The sequence below is a fragment of the Columba livia genome, chromosome 27 (assembly GCF_036013475.1).
Source record: "Columba livia isolate bColLiv1 breed racing homer chromosome 27, bColLiv1.pat.W.v2, whole genome shotgun sequence".
Lineage (NCBI taxonomy): Eukaryota > Metazoa > Chordata > Aves > Columbiformes > Columbidae > Columba > Columba livia.
In genome coordinates, this window is record NC_088628.1 from 711,292 (window position 1) to 738,351 (window position 27,060).

The 27,060-nt window shown below is 48.0% G+C and overlaps 2 protein-coding genes across 4 annotated transcripts in view; one reads left to right on the forward strand and one right to left on the reverse strand.

Annotated features, from left to right (window-relative positions):
- Window positions 1-1,715: 1,715 nt before the first annotated feature.
- On the forward strand, window positions 1,716-5,224 carry F2RL3 (F2R like thrombin or trypsin receptor 3). Its single transcript, XM_005505485.3, has 2 exons — window positions 1,716-1,848; window positions 2,460-5,224. Exons 1-2 carry the CDS (start codon window positions 1,758-1,760, stop codon window positions 3,533-3,535), a joined length of 1,167 nt encoding a protein of 388 aa, XP_005505542.2. The 5' UTR covers window positions 1,716-1,757; the 3' UTR covers window positions 3,536-5,224.
- The window catches only part of CPAMD8 (C3 and PZP like alpha-2-macroglobulin domain containing 8), a 41,975-nt gene continuing 19,408 nt past the window's right edge, over window positions 4,494-27,060 (reverse strand). Inside the window, exons 23-43 of one of the 3 annotated variants that reach the window (XM_021291624.2) lie at window positions 27,006-27,057; window positions 26,053-26,351; window positions 25,421-25,646; window positions 24,697-24,873; window positions 22,996-23,077; window positions 21,293-21,449; window positions 20,940-21,014; window positions 19,433-19,598; window positions 18,820-18,906; window positions 18,263-18,399; window positions 17,781-17,936; window positions 17,324-17,386; window positions 16,705-16,943; window positions 16,119-16,206; window positions 13,532-13,606; window positions 13,136-13,241; window positions 12,939-13,049; window positions 12,064-12,276; window positions 11,531-11,602; window positions 8,087-8,235; window positions 4,494-7,906 (exon numbers count right to left, since the gene is read on the reverse strand). In XM_021291624.2, the coding sequence (XP_021147299.2) occupies window positions 7,892-7,906; window positions 8,087-8,235; window positions 11,531-11,602; window positions 12,064-12,276; window positions 12,939-13,049; window positions 13,136-13,241; window positions 13,532-13,606; window positions 16,119-16,206; window positions 16,705-16,943; window positions 17,324-17,386; window positions 17,781-17,936; window positions 18,263-18,399; window positions 18,820-18,906; window positions 19,433-19,598; window positions 20,940-21,014; window positions 21,293-21,449; window positions 22,996-23,077; window positions 24,697-24,873; window positions 25,421-25,646; window positions 26,053-26,351; window positions 27,006-27,057 (2,745 nt within the window). In that variant the 3' untranslated portion in view covers window positions 4,494-7,891. Of the gene's footprint in view, window positions 7,907-8,066; window positions 8,236-11,530; window positions 11,603-12,063; window positions 12,277-12,938; window positions 13,050-13,135; window positions 13,242-13,531; window positions 13,607-16,118; window positions 16,207-16,704; window positions 16,944-17,323; window positions 17,387-17,780; window positions 17,937-18,262; window positions 18,400-18,819; window positions 18,907-19,432; window positions 19,599-20,939; window positions 21,015-21,292; window positions 21,450-22,995; window positions 23,078-24,696; window positions 24,874-25,420; window positions 25,647-26,052; window positions 26,352-27,005; window positions 27,058-27,060 lie in introns of all 3 variants that reach the window. The other 2 variants (XM_013367998.3, XR_010468275.1) reach the window with 2 other exon arrangements.

The following is a 27,060-nucleotide window of genomic DNA, read 5'->3' on the forward strand; positions in this document are numbered from 1 at the left end:
CGTCCCTGCCAGTGGAACTCCACCTCTCAACACGCCCGGCGCAGGGATGGGGGAATATGGTGAAAGCAAAGGAAACAGGATCATTTTCTCCTTGGAATAGAAGAATCTCATCAAACAGCAGCCAGGCTCAGATTCACAACCTTCACAGAAGAGGCCATTCATAAAGCGGGGAGAAAGAAATGAGCTGCTCTGTGGGTTGCCAAACCAAATTCACAGCTCGTGCTGCCCGGCTCCAGCTTCTGTCCTCAGTGCCGCGCAGAGCCGGGCAGGGACTGGAGAGCAGAGCCCCAAAAAGCAGCAACCTTGCAAGCTCCAGCCTCCCGCCCCACCGGGAACTGGTCACACCGCAGCGATGGGAGAGGATTTAGGACTTTCCCAGCAGAGCATGGAAGGGATTTACACTCCCAAGGAGTTTGAGAAGTGGGGACTGAGCAGCAAATGTTACAGGTAATGTCTGCCAGTGCCTCCTGCAATGGTACAGAATCATGGAACAGTTTGGGTTGCAGGACCTTCCCAGCTCCCCAGTGCCCCCCGGCCATGACAGGGACATCGTCACCAGCTCAGGGTGCTCAGAGCCCCGTCCAGCCTGGCCTGGGGTGTCTCAGGGATGGTTCATCTACCCCCTCTCTGGCCAACCTGGGCCAGGCTCTCACCACCCTCAGGACAACAATTCCTGCCTCATGTCCAGCCTGAATCTCCCTCCTCTAGTTTAAACCACCACCCCTTGTCCTGTCACAACTCACGATGTGAGTGGTTTCCCCGCACACCCAGCAGCAGCTCTGAGTGAACGCGGGGCGCTCAGCCCTCGCGGGGGTTTGCTGGGTGGAGGCTGCACATCTCTAGAAAAACACAACTCCTCTAGGCTAAGAGTGACAGAAACTCACCGTTATCTGCCCAAAAGCAGAGGTTTCCTGTGCACCCTTGTCAGGCCCCGGGGGGTTTATCAGCGGAAGCGCCGTGTTTCTGTCAAGCTGGGAGACCCGTCACTTTGTATGTGATGGCGCTTCAGGACCGGGCTGGTTCTTTGGAATGCAAATAGCTCCGAACCACGAGACTTTTGACCAACCTCTGCAATGACATCAAGAAAGAAGGCGCAGGAGCTTCGTCCCCTGTTTAGCCAGGGAGCAGAGGCAGAAATAAAGAAACAAGAGAACTCTGAAGGCTCAGCCTGATCTGGGGACTGCAAGACAGACACTAAAAACCTTTAACTGCCGCAATGCAAGCCCTGGGTAATCCCTGGGAGGTTTGTCTGGATGTGCAGCTCCCCTGCGCTTCGTTTGTGTTTCTGTGAGGGGGTGATGCCTTCTCAGTTTGCGTTACCAGACAGCATTTGAATCGGGGCGTGGGGAAAGCCCTCGAATCTCCCACAGAGCCGCTCGGTCTCTCTTGGGTGGAAGGATGCTTGACACGGGAGGTCAGAACTTCAGTTTACACTCCAAATTCAAACAGCATCAAATCTGACCACGTTTGTTATTTCCAGGAATATCTGGAGCAGGAAGGAGGCCCAAATGAGTCACTTGAGCCACTGGCTAGCTCTGACATGAATTACAGGCCCAATATACGCTGGATCTGGATACATCCGTCCCTCCCCGTCCTGCATTTGACATCAGAGTGAAGTCTCCACTTGGGCAGCGGGTGTCGTGACAGTCCCCCGGACTCCTCGTCCTTCGCCTGGTGCTTCCGCGAGTTAAGGGCTGGAGAAGGAAACGCGTGAGCAGGGTGAGCGCTGCTGCCCGTCCCGCACGTCCCACACCACCATGGGGACCCTCGGGCCGGGGCGGCTGCCGCGCGGGCTCCTGCTGTGCTGCGCCTTCTGGGGACTCTGTGCGGCCTCTCCAGACTACGACGGTGAGTGCACGTCTTGGGGTGAAAAATTGCTGATCCTGAAAGCACTTAGTACCTTTTTAATATCCCTGAAAACTCAATTTTTAAAGCCATCCCATGGGAGCACACTCTAATTGAGATTCGCACGTGCTGTAGTTGGAGCAGGAGGTGACAGAAGGTGATATGGAAGAGAAAGAAACCAGGGTGGATAAAGCCGGTAAGAGAAAGAAATTTTAGACAAGGAATAACGCAGAGAGCACTTGAACACAACATCCGTAGCTAAAGGTTAGACTCCCATGGCCTTGACTTTACCTGGAGCAGCCCCAGAGCTCAGGGTTCCTGTGAACGCTGGGCAGAGGAATCGGGTTCTGGTTCTCACAATCAGCTGTGAGATGGGGGAAACCACACGCCAGAGAAATGGGGTGAGTTTCCAGTACGGCTGCTGTTGGTTAGTCCTGCACACCTCGTTCTGTTCACCAGCTTTTTCTACTCATCACACAACAGCATTTTACAGAATATGCCCATTTCTAGGGATCCCAATCTAAAATGCAAGCCTTAGTGTATGGGGTGTTACACATGTAGCCTGTTCTGCAAAGTACAAGGGTAACAGCATGTAACAGACTGTTTTCTGTCAGATTACTCCCAGAACAGCACCAACGAGCAGGTAATGACCCCGGAGATCACGCCGTGTCCCCGAGCCATCCCTGGAGAAAAGGCCACCATCAACAACGTCACGTACCTACTGCTCCCCGAGGCCACGCGCTTGCAGCTGGGCAGCGCGGTCACCGTGCGGCTCATCCCCTGCCTCTACACCCTGGTCTTCCTGCTGGGGCTGCCTTCCAACGCGCTGGCGCTCTGGGTGCTGGCCACCCGCTCCGAGAAGCTCACCTCCACCGTCTTTCTGCTGAACCTGGCCGCCGCGGACCTGCTGCTCACCCTGGTGCTGCCCTTCAAGATTTTCTACTATTTCCTGGGGAACAACTGGCCCTTTGGGGAAGGCCTGTGCCGGCTCAGCACCGCATTCTTCTATGGCAACATGTACTGCTCGGTGCTGCTGCTCACGTGCATCAGCGTTGACCGGTACCTGGCGGTGGTGCACCCGTTCTTCTCACGCTCTTTCCGCACCCCTGCGTTCGCTGCCGGCGCCTGCGCTGCCATCTGGCTCTGCGCTGCCGTCCTCACGCTGCCTCTGACACTGCAGCAGCAGTCGTACCCCCTGTACGGCGCGGACGTCACCCTCTGCCACGACGTGCTCCCCCGGCACGAGGACGAGGGGTTTTACTTCTACTACTTCACCTGCCTGATCGCCTGCGCTTTCCTCGCTCCGCTGCTGGTGATGCTGTTCAGCTACTGCTCTGTGCTGCGAGCCCTCCTGGGCAGCGGGAGGAAATACTCCTACTCTATCAAGCTCACGGCTCTCGTGCTGTTCATGCTGGTGGCCTTCTACACGCCCAGCAACGTTCTCCTCCTTGTTCACTACTCCAGCTATAACTCCAAGCTGTACGGCAACCTGTACGTCAGCTACATGGTGAGCCTGGCCGTCAGCACCTTCAACAGCTGTGCCGATCCCTTCGTCTACTACTACGTGTCTGAAGATTTCCGCGAGAAGGTGAGGAGGAGATTCTTCAGGCACAGCGAACAAAACGCCACGTCCCTCAAAACCTCCAAGGAAACGCTCCCTCCAAAGAGCTCCAAAGATTCCCTGGTGTGAGGCTGCAGCCCAGCTCCCCGGGCACTCACAACATACTGTGGGGATGAGATGAAGACAACACCGGGATCCCTCGAGCTTCATCCAGAGCAGCGAGTGACATTTCCCAGGAAACACATCCTTTCTCTTGCCTGCACGGCTAAAATGGAATAAACCTCGGCCACAGGATTCCCCACGAGGTGCGGAGTCCAGACAAGACATGGAGTTCTGAACACAGATACATCTGCTACCAGGACACTGTGTGCAGCTTCTCGGCCCGTCACGTATTGCCAGGGACACTCTTACCTAGCTCTGGTTTTCCTAATGTGCTTTGCAGACTGATTGCTACGCGTGTCCTAATTTCCTTTCTGTGCTACCAACTTGCTCGCTGTCCTTCGCCTTCACCTAAAACTGAAAAAGAACAGGTACTTGCAAAACCAGATTTCTAAACGTCTCAAGAGTACCAGGAGGTTCCTATGTGAAAGGTGCTGTCCTGAACTCAAACATTCTGCCAAGAGAATGGAGAGCACCGGCTTTTCTAACAAATCCATTCTTGGCTTTGATAAGTAAGCAACGCCATAGTAATGTCAGTCCAGTTTTGGTAACAAATGTAAGAATCCTATTCACCAATCCCGGTATTTGCAAGTGGCTCTCGGCAGCCACAATTTCTTTGGTGCAAAGATTGTATTAAGGGAGTGGTTTTTTTAAAGAATTATGTCTCTTGAAGGGAAACATTAAAGAAGGAATTGAGAAAGCCCTTGCTCTAGAACTCCGCACTTCTACTGGAACCTGCTGCAAACTGGACAAAACGCAGCCGGCCCATCTCCCGGACCCAGGCAGGGCACGTCCAGCAAGGCAGACACCGAGCAACAAAGCTCCTCAGAGTTCCCGCGTTCTTCAGTCTTACTGGTACAGACACTACTCCTGCCCTCACCATAGTGAACTTACAGCCTACAGTGTGAAGAAGAAGAGGCAGACAAGATTGTCTTAAAACCAGTTTTTAATAAAATATTTATCATAATCTAAACCAAACCCTTTTCCGGACTCAGACTTGCTAAGATTTGTGTGAACAAAACAAAGACGGTGATAGAACCTGGCGCGTCCATGTATGCGCGGGGGCGAAACACGGGTGGGAACTCGAGGCCGTGTCCTTCGGTGCGGCCCTGCACACCTGGACGCGCCAGCGCGGAAACAGCAAGTATTATACTAAAAAAACCCAAATCCCAACTGAGCTGAGGTTTTCTAAGTAAATGATCTATACTCACAATAATGAAAACCAGGTTATTGTGCATTAAATGTCGATAGTTGATGTCAGCAAAGCAAGTGCTGTTGTTTCAATCATGTTCTTCGAGCAAACTGAACGTTCTTCTGGTATTTGTTTTCTACTGAGGCTGATTAAGAAAGAGGGAAAGAGGCAAGACCAAAACACTTGGACAACAAAGAACAAGGGAACTATTGCTTTAAAATAAATACCATGGCAAGGATTACTCTGCATAATGTACAGTTACAAATTATATATAAATAGTAATTTCCTTGAAAGGATTGCAAGCAAAAATCACTGATAACTAGCACTGCCGCAGCTATTCAGTAACATAAATGGATGGTAAGGAGGAATCTCTGTGTCTTACAACCCCACTGGCACTTTTCTCCTTTTGCAATGAGGGACCATCAGAAAAATTCCTTAAATAAAATGACTTTAAAAAAAAAAAACAACTACAGAAAGGAGTTAGTTTGGTGTGGCGAGACCGGGGGAGGCGGAGGCTGCCAGGAGCAGCCGGACCAGCGATCTCTCTGACAGTGCCCACGCTGTGAAGAAGTGCCCGAGGTGGTGTCAGGCTCCAGAACCCATCACACACACACGGTCCTGTCTCTGCTCCAGAACCCATCACACACACACACATGGTCTTGTCTCTGCTCTAGAACCCATCACCTCACACACGGTCCTGTCTCTGCTCTAGAACCCATCACACACACACACACATGGTCCTGTCTCTGCTCAAGGACACTGAGGCTGCTCTGCCTTTGCTTTCTGAGGCTCCAGGTCTCTCTGGCTTTTCTTCTAGTTGTAAAACAGAAGCAAAACTCCTCTGTCTCACAGAGACCCCCCCAGAACAAGGCTGTGATTGATGGGCTGGCACCAGCGGGAGGAATTACTGAGCTGGCAGCAATGGGGAGATGTCTGCGCCGTGAATCAGTGCGTTACATGTACCAGAGCCTAAGGAAAGTGAATTAAGTCAGGTTTAACACTTGGCTGAAACTCCCTACTTTCATCGCCTGGTCCCCAGCGGTGATGCTGTCTGACTGCCCGAGGAGCTGCGAGAGGACCATGCAATATAAAATCCAAACATCTATCCACAAGTATGCAACGGATAAGACAAGGAAACTAGAGCCAGAAAGGTAGAGGACAGGAGGCTGAAGAAGCCAGAACACAGGCTCCATCTTCTGTGGAAAGCCGGTCACACTGACATGACCAGGGTGACTAAATGTCTCATTCTCCCTGACTCAGAGCATTAAACAGCTGAGGCTGGAACCAGCAACCAGCAGGGTCTGTATTGTGCAGCTTGGATATTTAGAAAAGAATAAAAACCACTGCTTGTTGCAGCTCACACCAGGTCTGTTATTTACCCAGGGGATAAATATTGATTCAGTCCTGCGTGTGTACACAATAGCCAGTGTCTGCCAGGCCGCTCGCTTACAGGAGATGGAATTTAGTTCAAAGGCATCTATGTACCTGCCAGACAGGAACGCAGCTGCCAGCGCTTCCCCTGCGCCGCGTGGACGCCGTGAGGACACGGTCTGTCCGCGCACGCTGGAGAGACGTGGCAAACCCCTCTCCCGAGAAGCAGCGGGTGCGTACGGGCAGCGCGGCCACGTCGAGATCCGGCGGGGAGGGCTCGGAGCAGCCGCAGGACGGGCTGGAAACCCGCCAGCAGAGCGGCTCGGAAACTTCTGGGAACTTCAAGACCCAGACCTTCATCATGTCAACTACATTCTGCAAATATCTGGCCCCAGACAAAAAGCACTGGAAACTACACATGCCCAGCTCCTGGGATACCTCCTGTTTTGTCCCCATGCGGACATTTTTCTGGAACAAAATTGCCTTGATTCTGGAATGGAATGTCTATACTGGGGTATATTCTTGTCATGGTTCCTGTGTAAATAAGCCCCAAAAATGAATGGAGCTGGGCTTTTTCCTGTTTCCATTCACCAATAAACACCCTCAAAAGGAGTTTCCACCCTACTCTGGGTCCTGGTAACAATAGAAGTGGGAAGATAAAATATTAACGCTATTTTGCAACAGGCAATTGCATGTAACTCCTCCAAAGAGAACAATGCTGCTCCAGGCAGGAAGGGAACCCAAAAATCTTGGCTCCTGTGCTTTTGGAAACAGAAAGCTTTTGTTTTTCAGTTTTTACCACATTGCTTGGGGCAGGTTGGTCTGAGGGAGCCCAGCCTCTGCGACACCAGGGATTTGTACGGCCCAGCAGAGCCTACGTACAGAGTCCACACCCAGAACAACCGCTGCACAGGGATCCTAGCGGGAGCAGAACAAAAGCCATCGCTGAGGTCAGGGAAGCATTTCAAAGGGCTGCACCTCGGGTCCAGCTTTATTTTGATGTCACCAAGGAAGAAAGGGGCTCAGAAGGCTCAAGTGGCCTTATCAGCACACAGCGCAGCGTGAAGAAGGCTCCCCCACCTCATCCTCGGCACGGCCGGGGTTGGCAAAGCCCCCAGCTCAAGCCTCAGCCACACGGTGGACAGTGAAACCTTCCAGCCCTGGCAGTGGATTTCAGTTTTCTCTTGTAAAATGTACCTCCCAACAACCTTCCTGAACAAGGAGTCACTAGGGAAGCTTTTCTCTTGTGAGACATTGTTGTGGGTGCAGCAGATTTGCGGGCTGGGGAAGGTGATTAACCTCTTGCTGTGTCATAATTGGCAAAACACACTGACTTTTATTATTATAATTGGAGAGAAAACTCCTCAGCCATCTTTCCTGAAACAGCAGTTCAGCTAAGCACAAGGCCTGGACTTAGCTTCTAAATGTAGCTAGGAAATGGCGTGTGCGGTATCCTGATAGCAGAGAGAACACTTGGAAATGGTCTATAGGTTTGAATTCCAGCCCCTGTTTCCTCACCTAGAGGGCACAGCACACTGCTCCCCCACCCCTGGCAGTTCTCCCGAGAGGATGCACAAAAGGCAGGAAAACGGACAGAAAAAGAACGCTGAGTGTCCCCCTAGCGCTCCAGATCCCCAACGGGGTAGCAAAGCCTACAGTTCTGAGTGCGTCGGGAAGTAGTCATCATTCGGTTTCTGTTCTGCAGCAGGTCATCTGTAGGAACAAACTCATACAGGACTTGATTCGGAGCCTCTTCTCTTCCTTTAAATTATATATTTCTGTTGAAGAGAGAACAGAAGGAAGAAAAGTCACTTTCCCATCCTTGTTAGAGAGTAAGCCTGTTGTAAGAGTTTTGAGGAATTGAATACATCTGACCTAAGACATGAGTTAATCCATGATATGCTGACTCTCAAACCAGATTTACGATCCCCTGCTCACCATTCTACTGTGGTCACTACCTCCCGAATCTTGTCCTCTTCTTTCAATGTGCTTGCTGTTGTCAGTTCTGCCACAACCTCAAAAACGTCGCCTTCCGACGCGTAGGGGTCTGGGTCATATTCATAGGAGTAGTACGCCAGGTCTGTCTGTGGCGGAGGACCTTCCTCTGCTGGAAAGGGAACCGCAGAACCTCAGCTTGTGGTTTAGCCAAAAAACCTGCATTTCAGCATCATATACTGCATGACGGAGGAGGAGAATGACACCAGAGGAAAGATCTGCTTCAGCAGTCACGCACCGCTGAGAAACCTCCGTCATTTAAGACAGGAACAGACACATCACAGGCAGAAGAGCTGTTTATCCTCCCTGCACTCCCCGCAGTCCACACGCAGACACGGCAGTCAGTCACACAGCACGCATCCCTCTCAAAACCTCGCCGTGGGGGGCGGTCGCTCACTGTCCGGAGGGCACGACTGCAAGATAAAACTTCGAGGAATTTCAATAGGTTCCTATTTTCTAAACTGTTCCTCGAGCCAGCCCAGCTGTCCACCTTTCCTGTTGCCTTTCTGCACATACTAATCCAAACCAAAGTGATCACTGAAACCTAGCTGTGGCAGGGAGGAAAATTCCCCCCTCTCCTGCCCTGCAAAGTTGGCTTTATTTAGAGAGAACACTCATCAAGGCCTTTGAAAATGTTTGTTCTCTAGAAAGAAAATATCTGCAGGCTCTTCCCTGTTGCCTCCCACATCCTCCCAGCAACGGGCTCAGCCCTCGGCAAGGGGACGCCTGCCCAAAAGCGCAGTCAGGCTCTGCTTTCGCTTCTTCTTGGCCTCCTCCGTGCGAGAACCTGCCAGCTCATGAGCTCGCTCTATGAATGGATGATTGCTATCCACCAGGGATGGAATCAACATCACAGACCTCGCTCTTCCCAGGAATGCAGCGCTGGAGTCGAAGCAAAGATGAAAAGCCGACATTTCCTGCTGCATACAAACCACTCCCCCACCTCCAAATGTCTGTGCTTGGGCCAACGTTTGCTGAACGCCGATGGGGTGAAAGGAAAGATGGCCCGTTGCCAGTTCAATCAATCCTCAAAGAACCGCGGCCCTGGGAATAACGCGCCTGCCAGGGCTGTTGTGAGATGAGCCCACCTGGAAGCAGAGTTCACTCTGATGTTCCTGCTACGAGTGAGTGATGGGGCATGGTATTTAATTGTTTTTTTAATAATAACACCACCCAATACCACAGTTCCACCAAGAATTCCCTTCCAGCTGCTGGCACTTCTAACTGCTAGAACAGAACGGTACAAGTGACACAGCGTCAGCGCCGCAGCAGCTCTGAGCCCCCCAGCTCTGCCGCCCCACTCAGACGCCGCTTTTCCAAGCACACGGAGGATCAGAACGTCACCGCGGTATCAACCTGCCGCCTTCCAGCAGAGTCAGCTGCACGTTTAGCGCTTTCTGCAGGGATTCGGGCAATTTCAGGAGGACGTTAATGATCTGCGGAAGTGATCGAAGCACCACTTCAGAGAGCTACCGAGGATTCCTGAGGCTCTGAAATCCACCCAGGCTTTTGGAAGGCATTCTGAAATGCTTTGACAATGCAGGAAGCGCTGCGTCCCAATTCTACCCACCTCCGTGCGCTAGTTTATGTTCAACGGCACGGCTCAAAAGCTGCTGTTTGTTCTTAGCAGACCCACTGGTGTCTGGAGAGCTACACGGACTGCGTGGGCCAGAGCGAGCCCCAACATGTTCTGAAGCTGGAAAGAAGCTGCTCCTCGCTGTTTCCATCGCTGGGGTAACATGGACAAGAACTAACGAAAGCATGGAGCAAACCACGCTGAGCCTGCACAAGTCACACGGCAAATCCAGAAGGATTTCAGACAATATAAACACCACGAGGTTCTCCAAGAAAATGGTATTTCCTGCAGATTAACACACTGAGACGGTTTCACCAACCTGCCCCCTGAGCTTGAATTGGCTCCTGCACCCTTTAGGAAACAGCAGATTTAGACACGGCTCATCAGAACTCGCACTAGAAACCCAGAGCACCTGAGCCGACTTAAACCAATCACATGCTTCAATGCTAACGAACCAGTGAGTCCAAACGAGCCCCGTGTCTAAGGAGGGATTCATTCATTTGTTAAGCTTTGATTCATGTACCGTGTGGTTGACCTGAGGGGAGGCCAGAGGATTAATGAAAATCACATGCTGGGCGCTCTTCCTGACGCAGGATTTAGGCAGTTTGATTTCTGAATGCTCACTCTGCCATGGCTGCTCCGTTCAGAGGAGCATCTGGCTCAACTCGAACACTCACCCACCCTGGATCAAACCAGCTCTAAATGCTTGTGCTTTGTCACAAATATCCCCGCGGCACACGGGTTTGTTAGCCTGGCATCTGTACAAAATGCCACGCAGAAAAAATAGATCAGAATTTCCACTTTTGCTCTTACTGGTAGCCCACTGAGCCACCATTGCCATCATCTGCTTAGAACGGAAAGCACCGTTTTTTTTCCCAGGTAACCATATTTTTACTATCAAAGTTTCATTATTTGTTATTGAAAATACTAAATAATTAATAAACAGGAGAGACATGAAACACTAAGATTGAATGAGCTACAGGAATAGTCATAATGGATTATTCTCTATGCTTTTACACCTTAATCAGGAAACTGTCCCTCAGGTTCTGTGGAGCAAAGGCAGAGAGCAGGCCGGTGTCCGAGCCCAAGCGCCGGTGCGCAAGCAGGACAAGAGAAGGCACAGAGTCTTCTCTTGAAGAATTAACGTGTTTTACTGATTTGTTAGGAGAGTTAGAGGCCAGGGGAAAATTAATGAGTGGAAAGCAGCCAGGAAAAATGTAGTCCAGTTTATTTACTAGAAACAGCATGAAACAAACTATCCTATTGACCCTCTGCTGCTGCTTGGTGAGATTTATTGTGAGCCATGAGCGAGTTCGACATGAGTCTTGGAAAAAAAGTGTAGGAATATAAGCACCAAATAAAACGAGCAGCCAAATTCCCGGCTACCCCATCCACTGACCTTCACATTTTTGCTCACTAAGGCCCTTTATTCCAAATAGCAGCTCTAAGAGAATCAGGACTGCCAGCTCAACTTCTGCACAGAACTGCCAGAGCCCAAGTTAATCCACCTGGACTCTAGTTCTTGCCATGGTTTGGTCTGTTGTCACGTCCGGTTCGGTTGTTTGCTGAACCGCATTACATCAGCCTGGTTTTAAATGTGATCTTCCCAGCTTAATACCAAAGAAAAGACCCCAGAGTGTGCATTGCCCACACATGCCAAGGCCGGGCACAGAGGAGGTGACTTGCCCACTCCCATGAAGGTCTAAAAGATGAAGAAATTCAGCAGCTTTACTTGAGGCTGTTAGGAGCCGTCTCTACTATACGGTGCTGGGATAAGCTCTCGTCTTGCTAAAGAGACAGGCCTTGGCCAGCCGCGAAGGTGCGACAGTACCTGCTGGAGTCTGTTGAACACTGGGCTCAGCCGGGCGGGAGCGCGTCTCCCTTTCCTCTGGCAACTTCTTAGCTGGAAAGAAAATAGAAATAAAGGCACTGGTCATGGAATTTGTGAAAGAATCTGTAGAAAACGCTGGTGTTTCCAGAGCGGGATACTCTGCTCACCGAGCCGAGTGTACTCACTGCCCATTGAAGGCCCAAGCAGAATCTCCAAAGAATGTTACATTTAAGGGATGTAATTTTTATCTAGGATAATTCACTTCAGATGAAACAGTATCACTGATTTTCTGAGTTCATTCTGATTGGTAAAACATATTTATAAGAAGAGAAAACCAGTTATTCTGACCTAAGTGGGAAAAGCAGCTGCTCTTATAACAATCCCCTGTACTACACGTAGCAAAGTAATACATAGGAGGTTTTGAATTCTCCTCTTTTCCCTACCCCATGCATGTAATTATCATTTGCTTAGACGAGGATTTGTAGCGTTCTGCAACTAGATCGTGACAGAAAAGGGAATTGAACGAAACTTACAGGCAGAACATTGGGCCATGGGCATCTGTTCTATCCTGGTGTTGTTCCTGCACGATGCCACTTCCATCTGGCAGTGGTTGGGGTAAACCTGGCCGTCTGACCCGCACACGGGCTCCCCGTCGTAGCCGCAGTCTCGCGAACACATGCACTGCTCGAAATACTCGTCCTCCAAGCAGCCAAAGATGTTATTGCACGGTCCAGAGTGAACAAAGCCTGGAAAGCAAACAAGCCGCCCAAAGCGATATTTTTGCGTAGCACGGGGAAGGGGAGGATGGGGCAGCAACTTTCTTCTCTTTCTCTGATGTAAGTTTTCATGCTGAATTCCCTAAGACTGCACACAGGAATTTACAAACTTGGTAGAATGAAAAGCTCTGGGAATAACGCTGTCTCTCTGAAAGAACGGCATTCTAACGGAATACAGATATAGGATAAAACAACCATTTTGTAGGACACAGAAGACAGCAAGGAACGTACAGTTTCTGGGGAAAGTTATTCCTTTCACTGATGCATGAAATTGTTCCATCTTCCCAGAGTTAATGGTGGAATCTATTGCAAGATATCTTAGAGAAAGAAAATGAAACTGCATTTTAAATAAACTTTAAGTTTATTGACACATCTCATCTTGCGCAGGGTCTTCCAGAATTGTCTATTATATTTTGCCTCTGAAGCAAATCACAGTCGCTTTGGTGACTGAAGAGCAGGATACATTGGTCTGCTACCCCACAAACCTTTGTAAAACTTCTACTAGCACAGACACTGAAATAGAGCATTGCTCTAAATATAATCTTGAGTTCTGAACTCCTGGAAAGTTTGTCTGTGGGTTCCATTTTCCAAAAAAACCCCAAGTAAGTCTGCTCGGCTTTGGTGCAACTTACCAACCCACTGGCTGGCTGAGCTCTCCACCTCGTTGCACGTGGGCCCGTCGCAGAGCTCCCGGGCCAAGGGGCTGTTCTCGCTCACGTTGTAGAAACGAGTCGCCTCAAAAGCTGCAGGTGAGCGAGAGCAGGGATCCCAGCTGAGCCTCGTGCCGAGAGCCCAGCGCTGGCAAAAGCCGAGGTAAACGGGCACCTACCTGGCTCGTAGTAGTCGTACACTTTGATAGGAACGGGAGCTGTTTTCCCAACTATGTGCTCTCTGAAAGCCTGAAACTTCACACAGGTCATGCACTGGCTGGGAATCTGTATGAACAATGGAAAAGCCTCATTGTAACGAAAGCTGCATTTGAAGTGAAGAGAGAGACAATAGGTGAAGTGTGTGTCCCTAAGTTAACACCTGGGGACAAAGGCGATTCCCCCAGCACTGTGTAGGCACAGAGAGAGATCTGATCTCATCTCCCGCTCTCTCTGCTGTCAGATCTAAGTTACACTGCATGTTCACTCCAGCCCTTCAGCGATGCTCGTTGTACCTGAAGGCGAGACTATTTCGAGGCAGAAACTAAAGAAACTAAAGAAACAAAAAAAGTCTTTACCTCATCAAAATAAAAAAGGACTTTTCTTCCGTCCACTTCATATCTTTTTAACCCAATTTGCTTGTTCATCAGTAACTGGGGAAGAAAACCAAACAACAGAACAAAACTAAAACAACAAACAAAAACCAGGTTTAGTTCCATCTCATTTTATAGGAAACAGGTTGAAATTAGAGAGTAAGAAAGGTTGTAGACTGTTTAGAAAACCGATCAGACACTAAAGCCCAGGGGTTTCTTCTGCTGGAAAAGGCCGTCAGTCAATCATCGTTCCTGTTTTGATCAATTGCATTCAGAACACACCTATCACATGAGAAATGTTTAATCCAAAACTGGGAAGAGCAATGGTGTGTGGAAGAGGACTCCTGTGTTCTAATCCCACTCTGGGGAGCGAGGGAAGGGCCAGAGCAGTAACTTCTGTTCTCCAAAGTGTCCCGTCCCTTTATCTTCTCAGGCAGACAATTCCGTTTATGACACAGGGGTGATATTTCCTTAGCTCTTTTGTTTTTAAATGTTCCTAAGTAATTTTGAGATCTTAGAATGAAAACTTTGTGGAAAGGAGAACAAAGCATAATTATCGTTATGCATTAGTAAGAATGACGTAAAGCAATAAGCATTTCTACTGAAATTTGCCCAAACCTGCTACCAACAGCTCTAACTGTGAATTTCTTCAGCATGGTGCTTCTAGTTGTAAAACCCTGCACGCAGCTTCCTGCGATTGCTGTAACAAGCACAGGAACATGTGTTTAAGTCCCACACAATATGGAAAGGGCCAATTTAATTTGTCCTTATAATTTTAGGGGCCTGATGGTGGCTGTTATTACTCAGCAGTAGAGGGCTGCAGACAGTCCTTTTATGAGGGCTCGGAGAGGCTGGCGCCACCGCGAAATGCTCAGCTCAGCTAAAGCTGCATTTTTCTGGTGCAGTTTGATATACAGCAGCCCGGGGTGACCTCCCGACCCTGTCGACACCCAGCGTTATTAGGAGGATTTGTGGCTGCGCAGCCGGGGGCTGCCCTGGACGTGCAGCGCAGCGTTCGTTACGCGGCCCCGCTGCACGTGGGTCCGCGCTGGGGACGCGGCTCCCCTGGGAGGGCAAAGAGCCAGAGAGGAAACGTGATTTACAGCCCTGCCCCTTCTCACCAGGAGAGGGGAGGGGAGGGGAAAACGCAGCGGTGGGAAGCACAGGGCTCCGCTGAAGGTGGTGTCCGAAGCATAAAGGTGGCACCAGGTCTTCAGCAGAAGAATTTCATTTTTGTCAGCGTGATTCGATAGCCAGGAGTAAACCACAGGGTGGTATCCACATCTTCACTGCCTACCTACATGTGGGCTCGAGCTTTGTCTCCACATTTTTACACATGCAAAGGGTTTCTGCAATAAGAAAAATGGAGCTCAGCTCTTCAAGGGGAACATTCCCCTGGGAAGATGCAAGAACCTTCCCAATTTAGCTACATCTCTTACTGCCCAAAGGAAGTAATTCAGTTCTGGTTATGGAAGTAGAAGGCCCAGCACTGACTCCCAGTGCAAAATCCTCTCTCCAAATTGAGGCATCAACTACAGTCTCTTTTACCCAAAGAACTTCCAAACCAGTGGGGTTTGAAGCAGCCTTTTTGTATGTTAAGGACTGAAGAAGCGTGTGCTGCATGGAGTACCTGACACCCCTCTGGGATCTGCAAGGACTTAGCTCAACTCTGTGCTGCAGGAGCTCAGCCTTCCCGCTTCAGAGAGAATCAGCCCCTTCGCCCATCAGGGCAGGGGGAGGAAGGCAAAGCCAAACCCCGCACCTGCTCCCCTGGGCCCTGAGGGCTGGGGCTACGCTGGACTCTGCTGCTCCTCTACCCACCACGGCAGGAACGCGAGATCCCGGCAGGGGAAAGCACAACCCTGCTGAGAGCTCCCGCCAGCCTAACGAAGATAAAGCGATTAACGAAGAGATCTTCTGGAAGCAAAATACTTTTTAGCTCTTTACCAGTTCTCAAGGATGCAAGAATTTGACACCTCTTTAATTACATAATCCTTAAAACCCACCAGCGAATATGCCGTAATGCTTCCACAGAACAGAAAGGAAAGCTGAGGACTCTAGTTCATCTCCCCTAAGGGCTGGCTGGGCAAGAGGCACATTCTGTCCACCTCACTCTGGCTGCAATAAACGGGATGTTCTCCCAAAAGGGAAGAGAAAAAAAAAAAGGGCAACAAATTCCAAGACACGGAGCCTCCAAAGAAATGGGATCCAGATGTTGGAGATAACACAGCCCACTAAGAAGCCATAAACAGCTCCTGGTAAAGCACATTCGCACTTCAGCATTTGCAAATGGGTTTCGTTTAATTACTGTGCACTGTGCTCAGTAATAAACCTTCCTTTGGCCAAGTTCAGTAGATTCGTTAATCTTGCTCAGAACATCTGTTTACTCATTTCAGATCAACATTTTTTGACAAGTGAAATCTCCCACCCCCTTAATTTTAATTGCACCTTTTTGGACAGTTCTCAGCATTCAACAGCATTTGCTTCTTAATCCTCCCCAAAGGGAATCCCTGACACTTACAGCCAGGTCCTGGTCCAAGAGCATGTCTTGCAGTTCATGACAACATCTCACCTGCTCTAGGCTCTCGAGATCTGCCCGAAACCCTGAGAACAAGGGCACTTCCAAGACAGCCATGTTGGAAGATCCAGAGTGCAGCCACCTTCCCAGGAGAGGAAAACAGAGGACAAGAATGAGAACAAACCCAGGATCCAAGAGGTTATAGCAAATGGTTCCATGGACAACTCAAGGTGGAAAACATCTGGAACAAACTTCAGAGGAAAAACAATTAAAAGGGTCTACTCTTCTTGGAAGGACTTGCCAAAAGCCACAGCCTACCTGGCTTTTCTCTTTCGTGAATGTTCCTCTTCTTTCTCTGCCTTTGACATAAACTTAGCACCAAAATTATCAATGCCAGCAGAAGATGCTCGTGAATGTCCATGCAATAACTCTGTCCTGCAACCCACAATTGCGGTTGACATTCTGTACGTGAGGTGTTCTTACACCGCTTGAGATATGGACAGTGCAGCAAGAAAGAATTTGCATCTTATTTTACAGGTATTTTTCCTGCATCAATGAATATATCGTGACGGATGTGCTGATCAGCAACTAGACAGTGTCTGAAAACAGGCAGGACACGATGCAAACTGGCATTTCCTACCTTGTGCACGTCTCCAGTATGACTTTGTATTCCTGATGGTCCTGATCTGACGCTGGGTCATCGTCATCCCCCCGTGCCCTCTCTCTGTGCGAGGCTTCAGGGTGATTCTCATCTGGAGAGACAGACCGCAGGAGATTTGGAGCTTGAAGCTGCTGCTCTGACTTGGGCTCCTTCAGGTTAACCAGGAGCTGGAAAGCTGGTTTGGCAATAGGGTCAGGTACATTGTAAGTGACATCAATCTGCAGCGGAAAGGAGGGGAAAAAATGAAACAAATCAGTGTAATTTATTAGACCCCAGCATTTTATAACATCTACAAGTGTTCTCCAGAGGCCAACATAAACAGCAGATCCCTTCAGAAAGAGGTAACGGCAGGCACAGAGGCAGCAGGGGCTTTGCGGCACAGTTATGTATGGGGAAAGCTCTGCCAGGGCAGATTCACCCCAGGACAATCACACTGACTTCTACAAATTAAAGCAACACCACCTTATAAAATTACTTTGAGAAAAATTCAAAGCATCACTCCTTCCTCGTAGCAAACTGGGCTTAAAAAAGTAGCAAACAGCCTGGGAGTTCAGAGATCACCTGCTCAGACTCTTTCTGCAGCCCACGGCAACCTTACCTGCATCAGGCAGCAGCCTTCACCTTTGGCACTCACAAACAGCCCCGTTGGGATACTGGGGATCTGGGGAGAATCCACAGTTAAGACACAGACAAGACATGGCACTCAGAATGGAAACAAATATGATTTTAGCTTTATTCTGTACAAAATGTTATAAAGGAGACTGCGGAAATGAAGAGAGTATGGTTTACTCTTTTTTAGCCACCTGCATTTATAATGATAGAAACAAACAGCAGCACAAAATAAGCATCGGGTATTAGTTACAGTGAAAAATGCCTTTAAGTTGGAGTGCTGCCTATTTCGCATCAGAATCCAGCCATAAAACCCCAGAAAGTCCCGAGGTCTCAGCGTTTAACTTGTGCTTTTACCATTACTGCACCCATCTGGGCTGTCATTGAGAACCCAGCTCAGATGGATGGCTTCAAAAATCTGGTTGCATAAACACAAAACCACCTACCACTGCTGTCTGGAGGACTTTTTTATTCATCTTGTTAAGCTCAAAGGTCTCCTGGTAGTCCAGATTAGTAGAAGCCAAGGAAATGGTGAGGTTGACTCCTCCAACGTAAGACAGGATAGCGTATTCAGCCAGAGCCTGCAGGGCTACACATGTGTCCTAAGGATCAGAAGAGGGGGAGACTTGTAAACTTGTGCTGTAGTCACCAGCTTCCAGTAGCAGAATCTTCCTTATTAATCCAGATAGCAGAAGAAAAATCGGTTTTGTTCACTTTTGCTGTCAAAGGCATCTATAAGGACTAAGTCTAGGTTCCTTTCAAGTTATCAGTCGAAAGAAAGCAGTACAGGGCACTGGAAAGGTCGTCTTCTTATCAGGACACAGTTTCTGCCTAGACTCTAGATAGAAACTCTGCCTCGACCACTCCTGAATCGATTGATTTCTACAGGTGATGGTGCACGGAAGCTGCTGGTCTGGAGGCAGCCCACCTGGGTCGAAGAGAATCCTCCCAGCGCGTTCCTCTGCTGTGAAAGCCATTTTACCACGGGGAGCGCAGAGGCCACGTCTCCCAGGAGCGTGTATGTCAAAAGGGCATAGGATGTCATTTCCACTTCTGCAGAAACAACTGAAAGAGAGGGGGAGAAAAAGAACTAAGAAATCAAAATGCCACCTAGAAGTGAGAATCTGGGCAGGTCTAGTGATAAGTTCTATGAAGATTCATTAACTAAAAAAAGGAAAGTTAAGAGAGAAGTAAACGCAGGAAGACAAAAAAGAAGTTAAAAGATGTCTGCACCCAAGATGCATCATCTTCCAAAAATATCTGCGTTTCCAACATAAGCTCTTTCCTCACACATCCACCTTCTCTCTCCCTGTCCTGATCACATCCAGCTCTGGCTCTCTTTGCTCTTAACCAGCTCTTTCAGCTGGGGGGGAAAGCAAGGTAAATTTGTGTGTTATATGAATGGAAACAATTCACCGGAATACATGCAGTCAGCAGCCTGCTGCTGCAGCCCCCTCCCTTACCTCTGTCTTTCAGTACAGGTACCTGATTGAGCGAGACCGTCATTAAATCCCATGAAGGTGTCTTCATCGGTAACGAGAGTTCCCGTCAGGCTCCAGTGTGTAAAGCCATCTAGAAAGACAGGACAGTGGGATACGGGTGATACAACAGCAGAACTGCAGCTGAGCCTCTGGATACGGGAATAATCACATTCTGCTGTTGTACTGATGCCAAGAACAGATTCAGGCCCTGAACTGCACTGTCCCTCCATTTAGACAAGCGTCCCATGGGCAAGAGGCTCCCTCTGCAATTACAATGTGACAAATTAGGTAATTCTTGGGTTTTGGATTAAAATATGCCATCAGGGAATGGGATGTTTTCCAAAGCAAACTGTCGTATTGACAGGAAAGTCATCGCAGAGCCAGGGTTTCACTTGCCTTCCTTCAGCGCCAGCTGTGCACGTGGAACTAAGATGCTCAGCCCTCTCCACAGAGAATCAAGAACATTCTTGCCTTGCAAAATCAAATTGTGCCATAAAGACCTCATCTCACAGGCTCTGCGCTCGCCAGTAACCCAAACAGATCGTTCGAGATGCAAGGGCTGTTTGCTCGTGCCAGGGCAGGGACTTGCCAGGCTGGATCCAGAGCACGGGACGTACCTCGTGTAATCGCCATGCTGTTCATTTTCCGCAGCGCCACGGCAGCAGAGGGACTGTGCAGCAGCGTCAGGGCGTACGCAACCAAGGCGGTAGTGTAGGGGTCTTCTGCTGAATACAAGTTGGACTCTAAGAAGTGTTTTGCTTTGTCAACAGCTCTTCTTTCTTCCTATATTTAGGGGAAAGAGCCCAGAAATGTTACCAGCCTCTATATCTCCAAAGTGAAAATCACTTTATTTCTCATTAAGTTGTGTCCATTAAAAAAAGCATCTAGGAAAGATGCATTTTGCTGTCTGCAGAACGACACTAACACTTTCCCTAAGAAAAGCCATGCATCATAAATTCAAGAAAAAGGAGCAAATAGCATAGTAAGAAAGATCTAGGCTAACACTGAGACACGTTTATTCCCCCCTAAAGCTGAACACACGTCCTGCCCCTGCGAGCAGATGAACAGAGCAGAAGCGAGTTCTCTACTGTGTGTTTGATTGTGTTCCTGACACTCCGGAGCGTCTAGCAGACGCCAGAGGATAATAAAGGCCAAGGTTCCCAGGGGTCCCTGCAGCCAACAAACATGTTTTATTAACTCCCTCAATGACCTCACCATGCAGGAACGTGGCTCTGATAATTTATAGAAACAATTTAATTGGACTTGATGTAATTTGGTTTCCTTTGATTTCCCTGTGGCACTAACCTTCCCCTTCCTCATTTCCTAGCTAAGATCATTAGTAACACTTGCAAATCTCCTCTAGGAAAAGCATTAGATCCACATAAACTGCACTTCCAGCAAATAAAACCGCTAGGGCTGTCTTGACACAGGGCAGCCCAGAGAGAGCATCATCACATCACATCCGAGGGGACGTGCTCAAAGAGAGGCAGAAAGTTTCTCTGTGAGCACCGCAGGATCTTCTAATGTTGTTATTTTATAAAATAAGGTTAAGGGCCTTCCACTCCAAGAGCCGGGGCCAGGGGGCATCTGCCTGCGGCGGCAGCGTGGTCTGCCGTTCGAGCTCTACAGCAATGCCCTCCCAGGCGCTGAGGTTATGACAGCGTTTCTCGACAGACACCGCTCTTGCACCGGCTGGTTCAAAGTCTCCACAACCGCCGTCCTTGCGTCCTTGTGTCAGATCACCAAGACACGCTGCAGCATCACTGCTCCTCCTGTTGTCGTCTCCCAGCTCTACCTGCACAGACCTACTTGCCCCCCACCGCCCCTCCCCCGGCTGTTGAAGGAGGAATCTCTAAAACACCAGCTGTCCTAGAATGGATTTTTCTTTCCTGTTCCCAAAACCACGCATTGTAATTTCACACTCCTATGCAGCTATATTTTTTTCTGCAGCGCTCCTGTTCTGTCTCATTACAAAGACGAGAAACCTTTTTCTGCAGAGCCATCAGTCCCGCAGGCCGCAGGAGCGCAGCCCGCCAAAGACAGTCAGCGAACGGCAGCTGGTTTTTTAAAAGACTTTTTAGAATATGCAGAACACAAGAGCTATTTTAACTGAGTTTTTGTTACCTCAGAAGTCACACCTGTTTCCAGAAGAGACGCAACCACATAAGCTGTCAGGGAGATCTTGCCGTGGATTCCACCCTGGAGGGCAACAAGCACAAAGCACTGGATGAGAACTGGAGAAAAGGCCACTGGGTAAGAAAGCCTAACTGTAACACCAGCTGGGGCAGCTCCAGATCGATTTTCCTTTGCGCATACGGGGTACAAAATTTAGGAACCAGACCTAACACTGTACGCTCTGACAGACTTTTCTTAACTGAAATTCTCCTGGTTCTGGCCTTTCAAGTGCAACATTCTTATCAGGCATAATGGAAACTGCATCACTTTGTGCTTTGACAAGAATGCTTCTGCAACGTTACCTGAATGTCCTTATTCAGTATCCTGCCCATGGCAGGAAAAGAACCATCGTCTTTCTGGTGCTGGATGATCCAGTCTTTGGCAGCTGTTAGTTCCTTTGGGTCAATGAAAATAAACCCACGAGACTGTGCAAAGGACTTGAGGACAAAAGCTGTTAGCCTGGAAATACAAATGTATCCTCTTTACTGAGAAAACCAATTCAGAATAGCACAAGGGGAAAAGAAACATTCTTAGAAAGCACAAATTTCAAAAATCTTGTTGGGGAAATGCTGAATATTTTTAAAAAAGTAATGGTATATAACAGCACCTGAAGACTGTCCAGACTTCTGGATTAAGCAACAAATTAAATTGAAAAGTATAACTGGAGGATATATTCAACTTAGTTACGACACACTCTGCAATTCAATTCCCTTTTATACGTGCTCATCTGCTACCAAAATTATTAAAGCTTTTAAACTAAGAACCATTATCCTTACAAGTAAGGAATTATTTGTTAATAAAAGAGAGGAGCAGATTTTCCAATTCTGTTACTGTCTTAACTAAAGAAAGAAAACAGACATGCAGGCCCATTGCTGAAGTGCGAGGCTGCGCTGGGTTTTATACAGAATTGAGACTTGAAAAACCAACAGAAGTGGTTTTAGAATTCTAAAGCTCTGACATGCAGCGAGTGTGAACTCTGGCCAGCTTTGGGAGGTGGAATCAGCCCGTTTACGGGCCTCGCAGGAATGGGAGGGTAGAAAGCTTGCGCCTGGCAAGGGATTTGTCAAGTGTTAAGTAATTCTGTGTCACCATATTTTACATCGAGGGACTGGGAGATGCCAGATCTGAGATAAAAGTTGACGATCTTAGACACAGTGAGGCAGCAGCATCGGGAAGTGGCACTTCCCCTCATGATGAGTTCACGAAATAACATCGCTTTAAAGCAAAACACAGAGCAGATGGAGAGGCCAAATGACAGCACGAGCAAATGAACGAAGATAACAATCTACTATTACATCTGAGACGTTATAGTCAACTAACACGCTCATGTGGTGTAACGTGCAACCTTAAAGGCCACGGTTTCCTAAGGGGGACATCACCGAGATGAGCTGATTTCTCAGTTTCATCATTTCTGGTTCTCATCGTCGTTCAGCTCTGAAACATCCTGCCCTTCAATTCCCAGGGCATAAATCCATACCATTCCGCTTCATCCGGGAGGGGATATAAAGCACTTTGGCAAAATCCACTGGGGTTTTGGTGGTGTTTTGTGTGGTTTCATTGCTGTGGTTTGTTCGTAGTTCTTTTTCCCCCACCATCTCAGGAGAAGCCACTGTCATTTCTAGAGAAAGCACATTTCCCTTTGCAAGCTTCGGGTGAACCTCCATTCCCCAGAGGAATTAGGTGCTTAAATGATAGCCTAACTGATACACTGATACCCTAATTCCAGTAGATCAAAAATGATCCTTAACTATAGTTCCTGTGCCCAAAGCCTGAACATATGAGTAGATGTGACTGTCTAACTGCCCCTGAGTCTTAAAATGATGATAGTACACCTGGTATGAACACTCGACAGTAAGTCTATAGTCAGCGAGGGTTATTTCTATTCTCCACTGCGTGCAATACTGTGATGGAAGCTGGAAAATTACTCTTCTTTCCTTGCCAATTGTGTATTTTTCCCATTTAGCAAACACTGAATTTTCTAACTCTGTTTTAAATAGCAACTCACCACATACTCCCCGAGGAATCCCTCTCGCCAAACGCGCTGTACGAACCATCTTGTCTCTTGTAGGTCAGCTGCCGCTGGTAGCCTGGAAGTCACAAAAGAATCGAGGGAGTCCAAAATCCTCACACAGAGCAAACCAAGGACTTCAAGTGAATGAAGACTCAGCCCATCTGGCACTGGCACAAGGGATTCTGCTGCCCGAGGCAACAGCTTATTTTGCTGTGAGTGACAGAACCAGCTCTGTGTCCGTGTGCTGCAGCTTATTCAGAAATGCACTCATGCAAACATCTGCAAGCCTACAAATGCTGCATTTGGGCCAGCAGAAATGTCAAGATTGTGATACCACTCTGAAAAGATCCAGTATTGCTCTTACATTTTTTCTTTTTGCTTGCTAGGTTGATAGTGGCACAGAGTCAATGTCTCACTCGCTCTTCTGGTATCCTCTAAATGCTCCTCTAGATGCTGGAACTGAGTGGAGAAGTTCACCTCTCCAGTTTGCACCTGGTCACCTGATGCAGCTGGGCTTGTGTCAGTGGGGCAGCACTCTAGAGCTGATGAAGGCTGGGAGGCCTCCCGTACCCCTGGGGGGAAATCGGTGTGCTCAGCTCGCTCTCTGGAATGCCTGCACACCAACGCGTGCAGCACGGGGAATAAGCAGGAGGAGTCAGAAACCTGTGTTAGGGCAGGAGATTATGACCTGGTGGTGATTCCGGAGACACGGTGGGACAGCTCACACGACTGGAATGTGCTCATGGCTGGCTGTGTCCTTTGCAGGAGAGACAGGCCAGCCAGGCGTGGTGGTGGAGTTGCTCTTTATGTGAGAGAGCAACTACAATGTATTGAGTGTTGGAGATCATATAATTAGAAGGTATCATTGTAATCACCTGTTCAGACCACTTCTGACATGAATGAGAGGGGGCTGGCCACTTGGGGAGAATATCAGGCTGTTGTCAGAGGGCGTAGGGAGGTAACTGGGAAAGCTCAGGCCTCCTTAGAATTAAACCTGGCGAGAGGGGTCAAGGACAACAGGAAGAGCTTTTTCCAATCCGTGGCAGATAAAACTAACAGCAGAGGCAACGTAGGCCACTGATGAACGAGGTGGGTGCCCTGCTGACACAAGATCAGCAAGCACAAAGCATAACAAGTGAAACGACTGCAGCCAGGCTAAGGAAGCAGCACTGGGCTTTTGCTGCTGAATACAAGAAATATATCACATATTACATTTTCTGTTTATATTTTCAGAGGAGAACCACCTCACCCTGTCACCTCTGATTTCATGCCATGGCTATTGTCTGACTCACACACAAGGCAGCTTTGTCCTGCCGGGTCATTCTTGTTTTTAATGATCTCCAAATTCTTACTTGTCCTGAAAACTGCATAAACTATTTTGCACGTGGCTCTTCTCAAACAAATGCTGAGAAAAACCATGCATAAAAAGATAGATTGCTTTGAGCTGTTTAGGGAGACAGCGAAATATAAATCAATAAGCATGTAAACGAGGAGTTATTTATGGGAATAACAGGCTATATATCAGGGGAAAACGTCTTGCTGTCAAAATCTGTTAATCTTTGAGATTACCCTACGAGAAATAACGAATCCTCATCACTTGTGATACTCTTGATTAGAAAGGACAGTGTGATACAAGTAAAACTCTCTTCTAACTTACAATTTACAGAAGGAGAAAAGGCTTGTGTCGTAGGTTACCTTGAACAAGGTAATCGGTGGCTTCACTCTCCACCTCATGACTGAGTTGTTTGGTTTTCTGCAGATATTTCAGGACAAACACATTAGGAGCAAAATGGATCATGTTCTGCTCCCCACACCCAAATGGTAATCGCAAGAGATTGTCCAAGTTGTTCAATGTAGGACCCATCACATCTCCTGTTTGGAAAAGAAGAGACATGTTCAGTATCAAGGAATTACACTTCACTTACTTTTGATGTCTTATGATTAAAACTCACCCGACTACATTAATTTCTACTAGTTACACAGTCAGCTTAAATCACCTGTACCGTAAGTTGGAAGTCCTTTGAATTTTAAGTTTTAGCCCTTTAGCTCTTGCTGCAATAAGGAAATGTCATATTTCAGAGTCTGATTGTCCACGACTCCCCCATTTAGATCACTAGTTTAGACCATTTGTGATTAGGATGATTATGAAATGGATACTATGAATTCTAGCAGACAGAGGCTCTGCAAAGCCCTCGGACGATATCAGCTTTAAGTCACTGTCAACTCAAACAGGGTTTAAGCAAATGACAAAAAACATATTAATTGTTCTCCCAGAATTAAGCAGCATATACTTTGTAACTGCCTGAGACTGCCTTGTCTGGTCTGTATTACCCAAACACTGCTCAGAGGCAAGTAACAGCTGGAGAATGTCTTCATATTTGATAAGTGGTACCTATTGATACCTCCTCATAATTGATACCTATTATTGAAGCCGTAGCTCTTTCTGATCCTGGAATTATGTTGTGGGGAACTCCAAGAGTAAATGCTTCATTGTGATTTTCATCAGTCTCTTCTTTTCTCCAAATTTTAAACTCTCCCATTGACCCCCAGCCTGTGGAAAAGCCAATGTACTTCACCTCAAGCTGTTTGGGGACTGTCCACTCCACAATAATAGACTCATTTAGCACCCGAGTACCGTGGCCAACCTGAAAGGGACAAAAAAACATGCAGTTCCAAGAACGCACACATATGAAATCAGTCTGTCCTGTGTCCTTGGACCTGGGAACTCGTGTGTGCACCAGAGAACATTGCAGATGTCCCAGGATCTTTCTCCTTCCCACCCACAAAGCGACCCAAGGAAGTTTCAGGAGAACTCCACAGGCTTGACCTGCAAGGCTTTCAGCACACTTAGCACTAAAAACATCAGAACTTGGGGTTCTGAGAACATGATGTGGCGAGCAGATATGTCCTGATTAACACAGCCTCATCGAGACTTAAGAGAGAAAAAGCACTAGGAACGAAGCTCTAGTCTTCTACAACCTGCTGTTCCTGTGCTCAAACTCTTTAAGAAAGCACGAGACTTCCAGGCCATTACAAAGATAAATTCACTACCTGGATAATTCCATTTTTCCAGCTGATCCAGAAGCTGCGGAATTCATCCCAGGAGAGGATGCCGGCCGTGTCCCTGCTCACCACCGGCTCGCCCATTTTGCTGATGGAAATCCAGGTTTTCGTGTTTTGATGGCCACCAATAACAATCTCGGCCATCTCCGCCACGTCGTGCGGCCCGGAGGACAAGGCCAGGTGAGCATCGTTGTGCGCTTTCACAGCGATGTCGAAGTGCGTCATCTGGGCAGGTTTCTGCATGTACTGGTACTCATATTTGTTAGGCGTAGAAATATGTATTTTCTCTAGTCAGAAAAAGAACGGAATGTTGTAAGAGTTAGAGCTTAGCTCACATACTTCAAAAATGACCCATAGCTACCTACTAAAACTTAAACAGACTTTTCCCAAGTACGCGGTTTTTTTACCAGCTTCTCTTAAACTATAAAGTTATATGGGGACGTTTCTTCCCATCTTCTGTTTATATTCCCTGCAAAACAGAAGATCCTTCAATTCAAACTGCTCGGCTGGATTTCTTCTGAAGTCTGTGATTTTTCGGTTCTGATCTAGTGGTCAAAAGCATCCCTGTTTAGCCGGAGCAGCCAGCTTTGAGCCATCCAAATCTCAGGCAGAACGGACATACTGATTCCAGCACTGAATTTTAAAACATCAGCTGAAAATGAAGTACAGTCACAGTTTCTGTCCACAGTGCTGAATACTTAAACTGTTTCAGAAAGTAAAGGAATTTAATTGCTATTTCCAGAAATCGCTTGGGCAGTTACAGCAAATTCATAATTAGCCAGCCAGGTCAGAAAGCCTCTTTATTCAAAGCTCCTCCTGCCCGCCATAACTCATCAATCATAGACAAATGGAAACAAAGACTTGTTAAGGTTTTTTTCCACACGTTTCTATTTATAACTAAATCAAACAAACTTAATGGCTCATTCAAATCATGAACTTACCATTCGGGCAGAAGAACACGCTATAGGTGTATTCTCTGGCCAGTCCCTCTGGCTG

Excerpts from the sequence above, each read along its gene's own strand:
- F2RL3 (XM_005505485.3), top strand. The coding sequence starts at position 1,758 with ATGGGGACCCTCGGGCCGGGGCGGCTGCCGCGCGGGCTCCTGCTGTGC. Across the intron at positions 1,849-2,459 it reads GGCCTCTCCAGACTACGACG|ATTACTCCCAGAACAGCACC; the intron begins GTGAGTGCACGT and ends GTTTTCTGTCAG.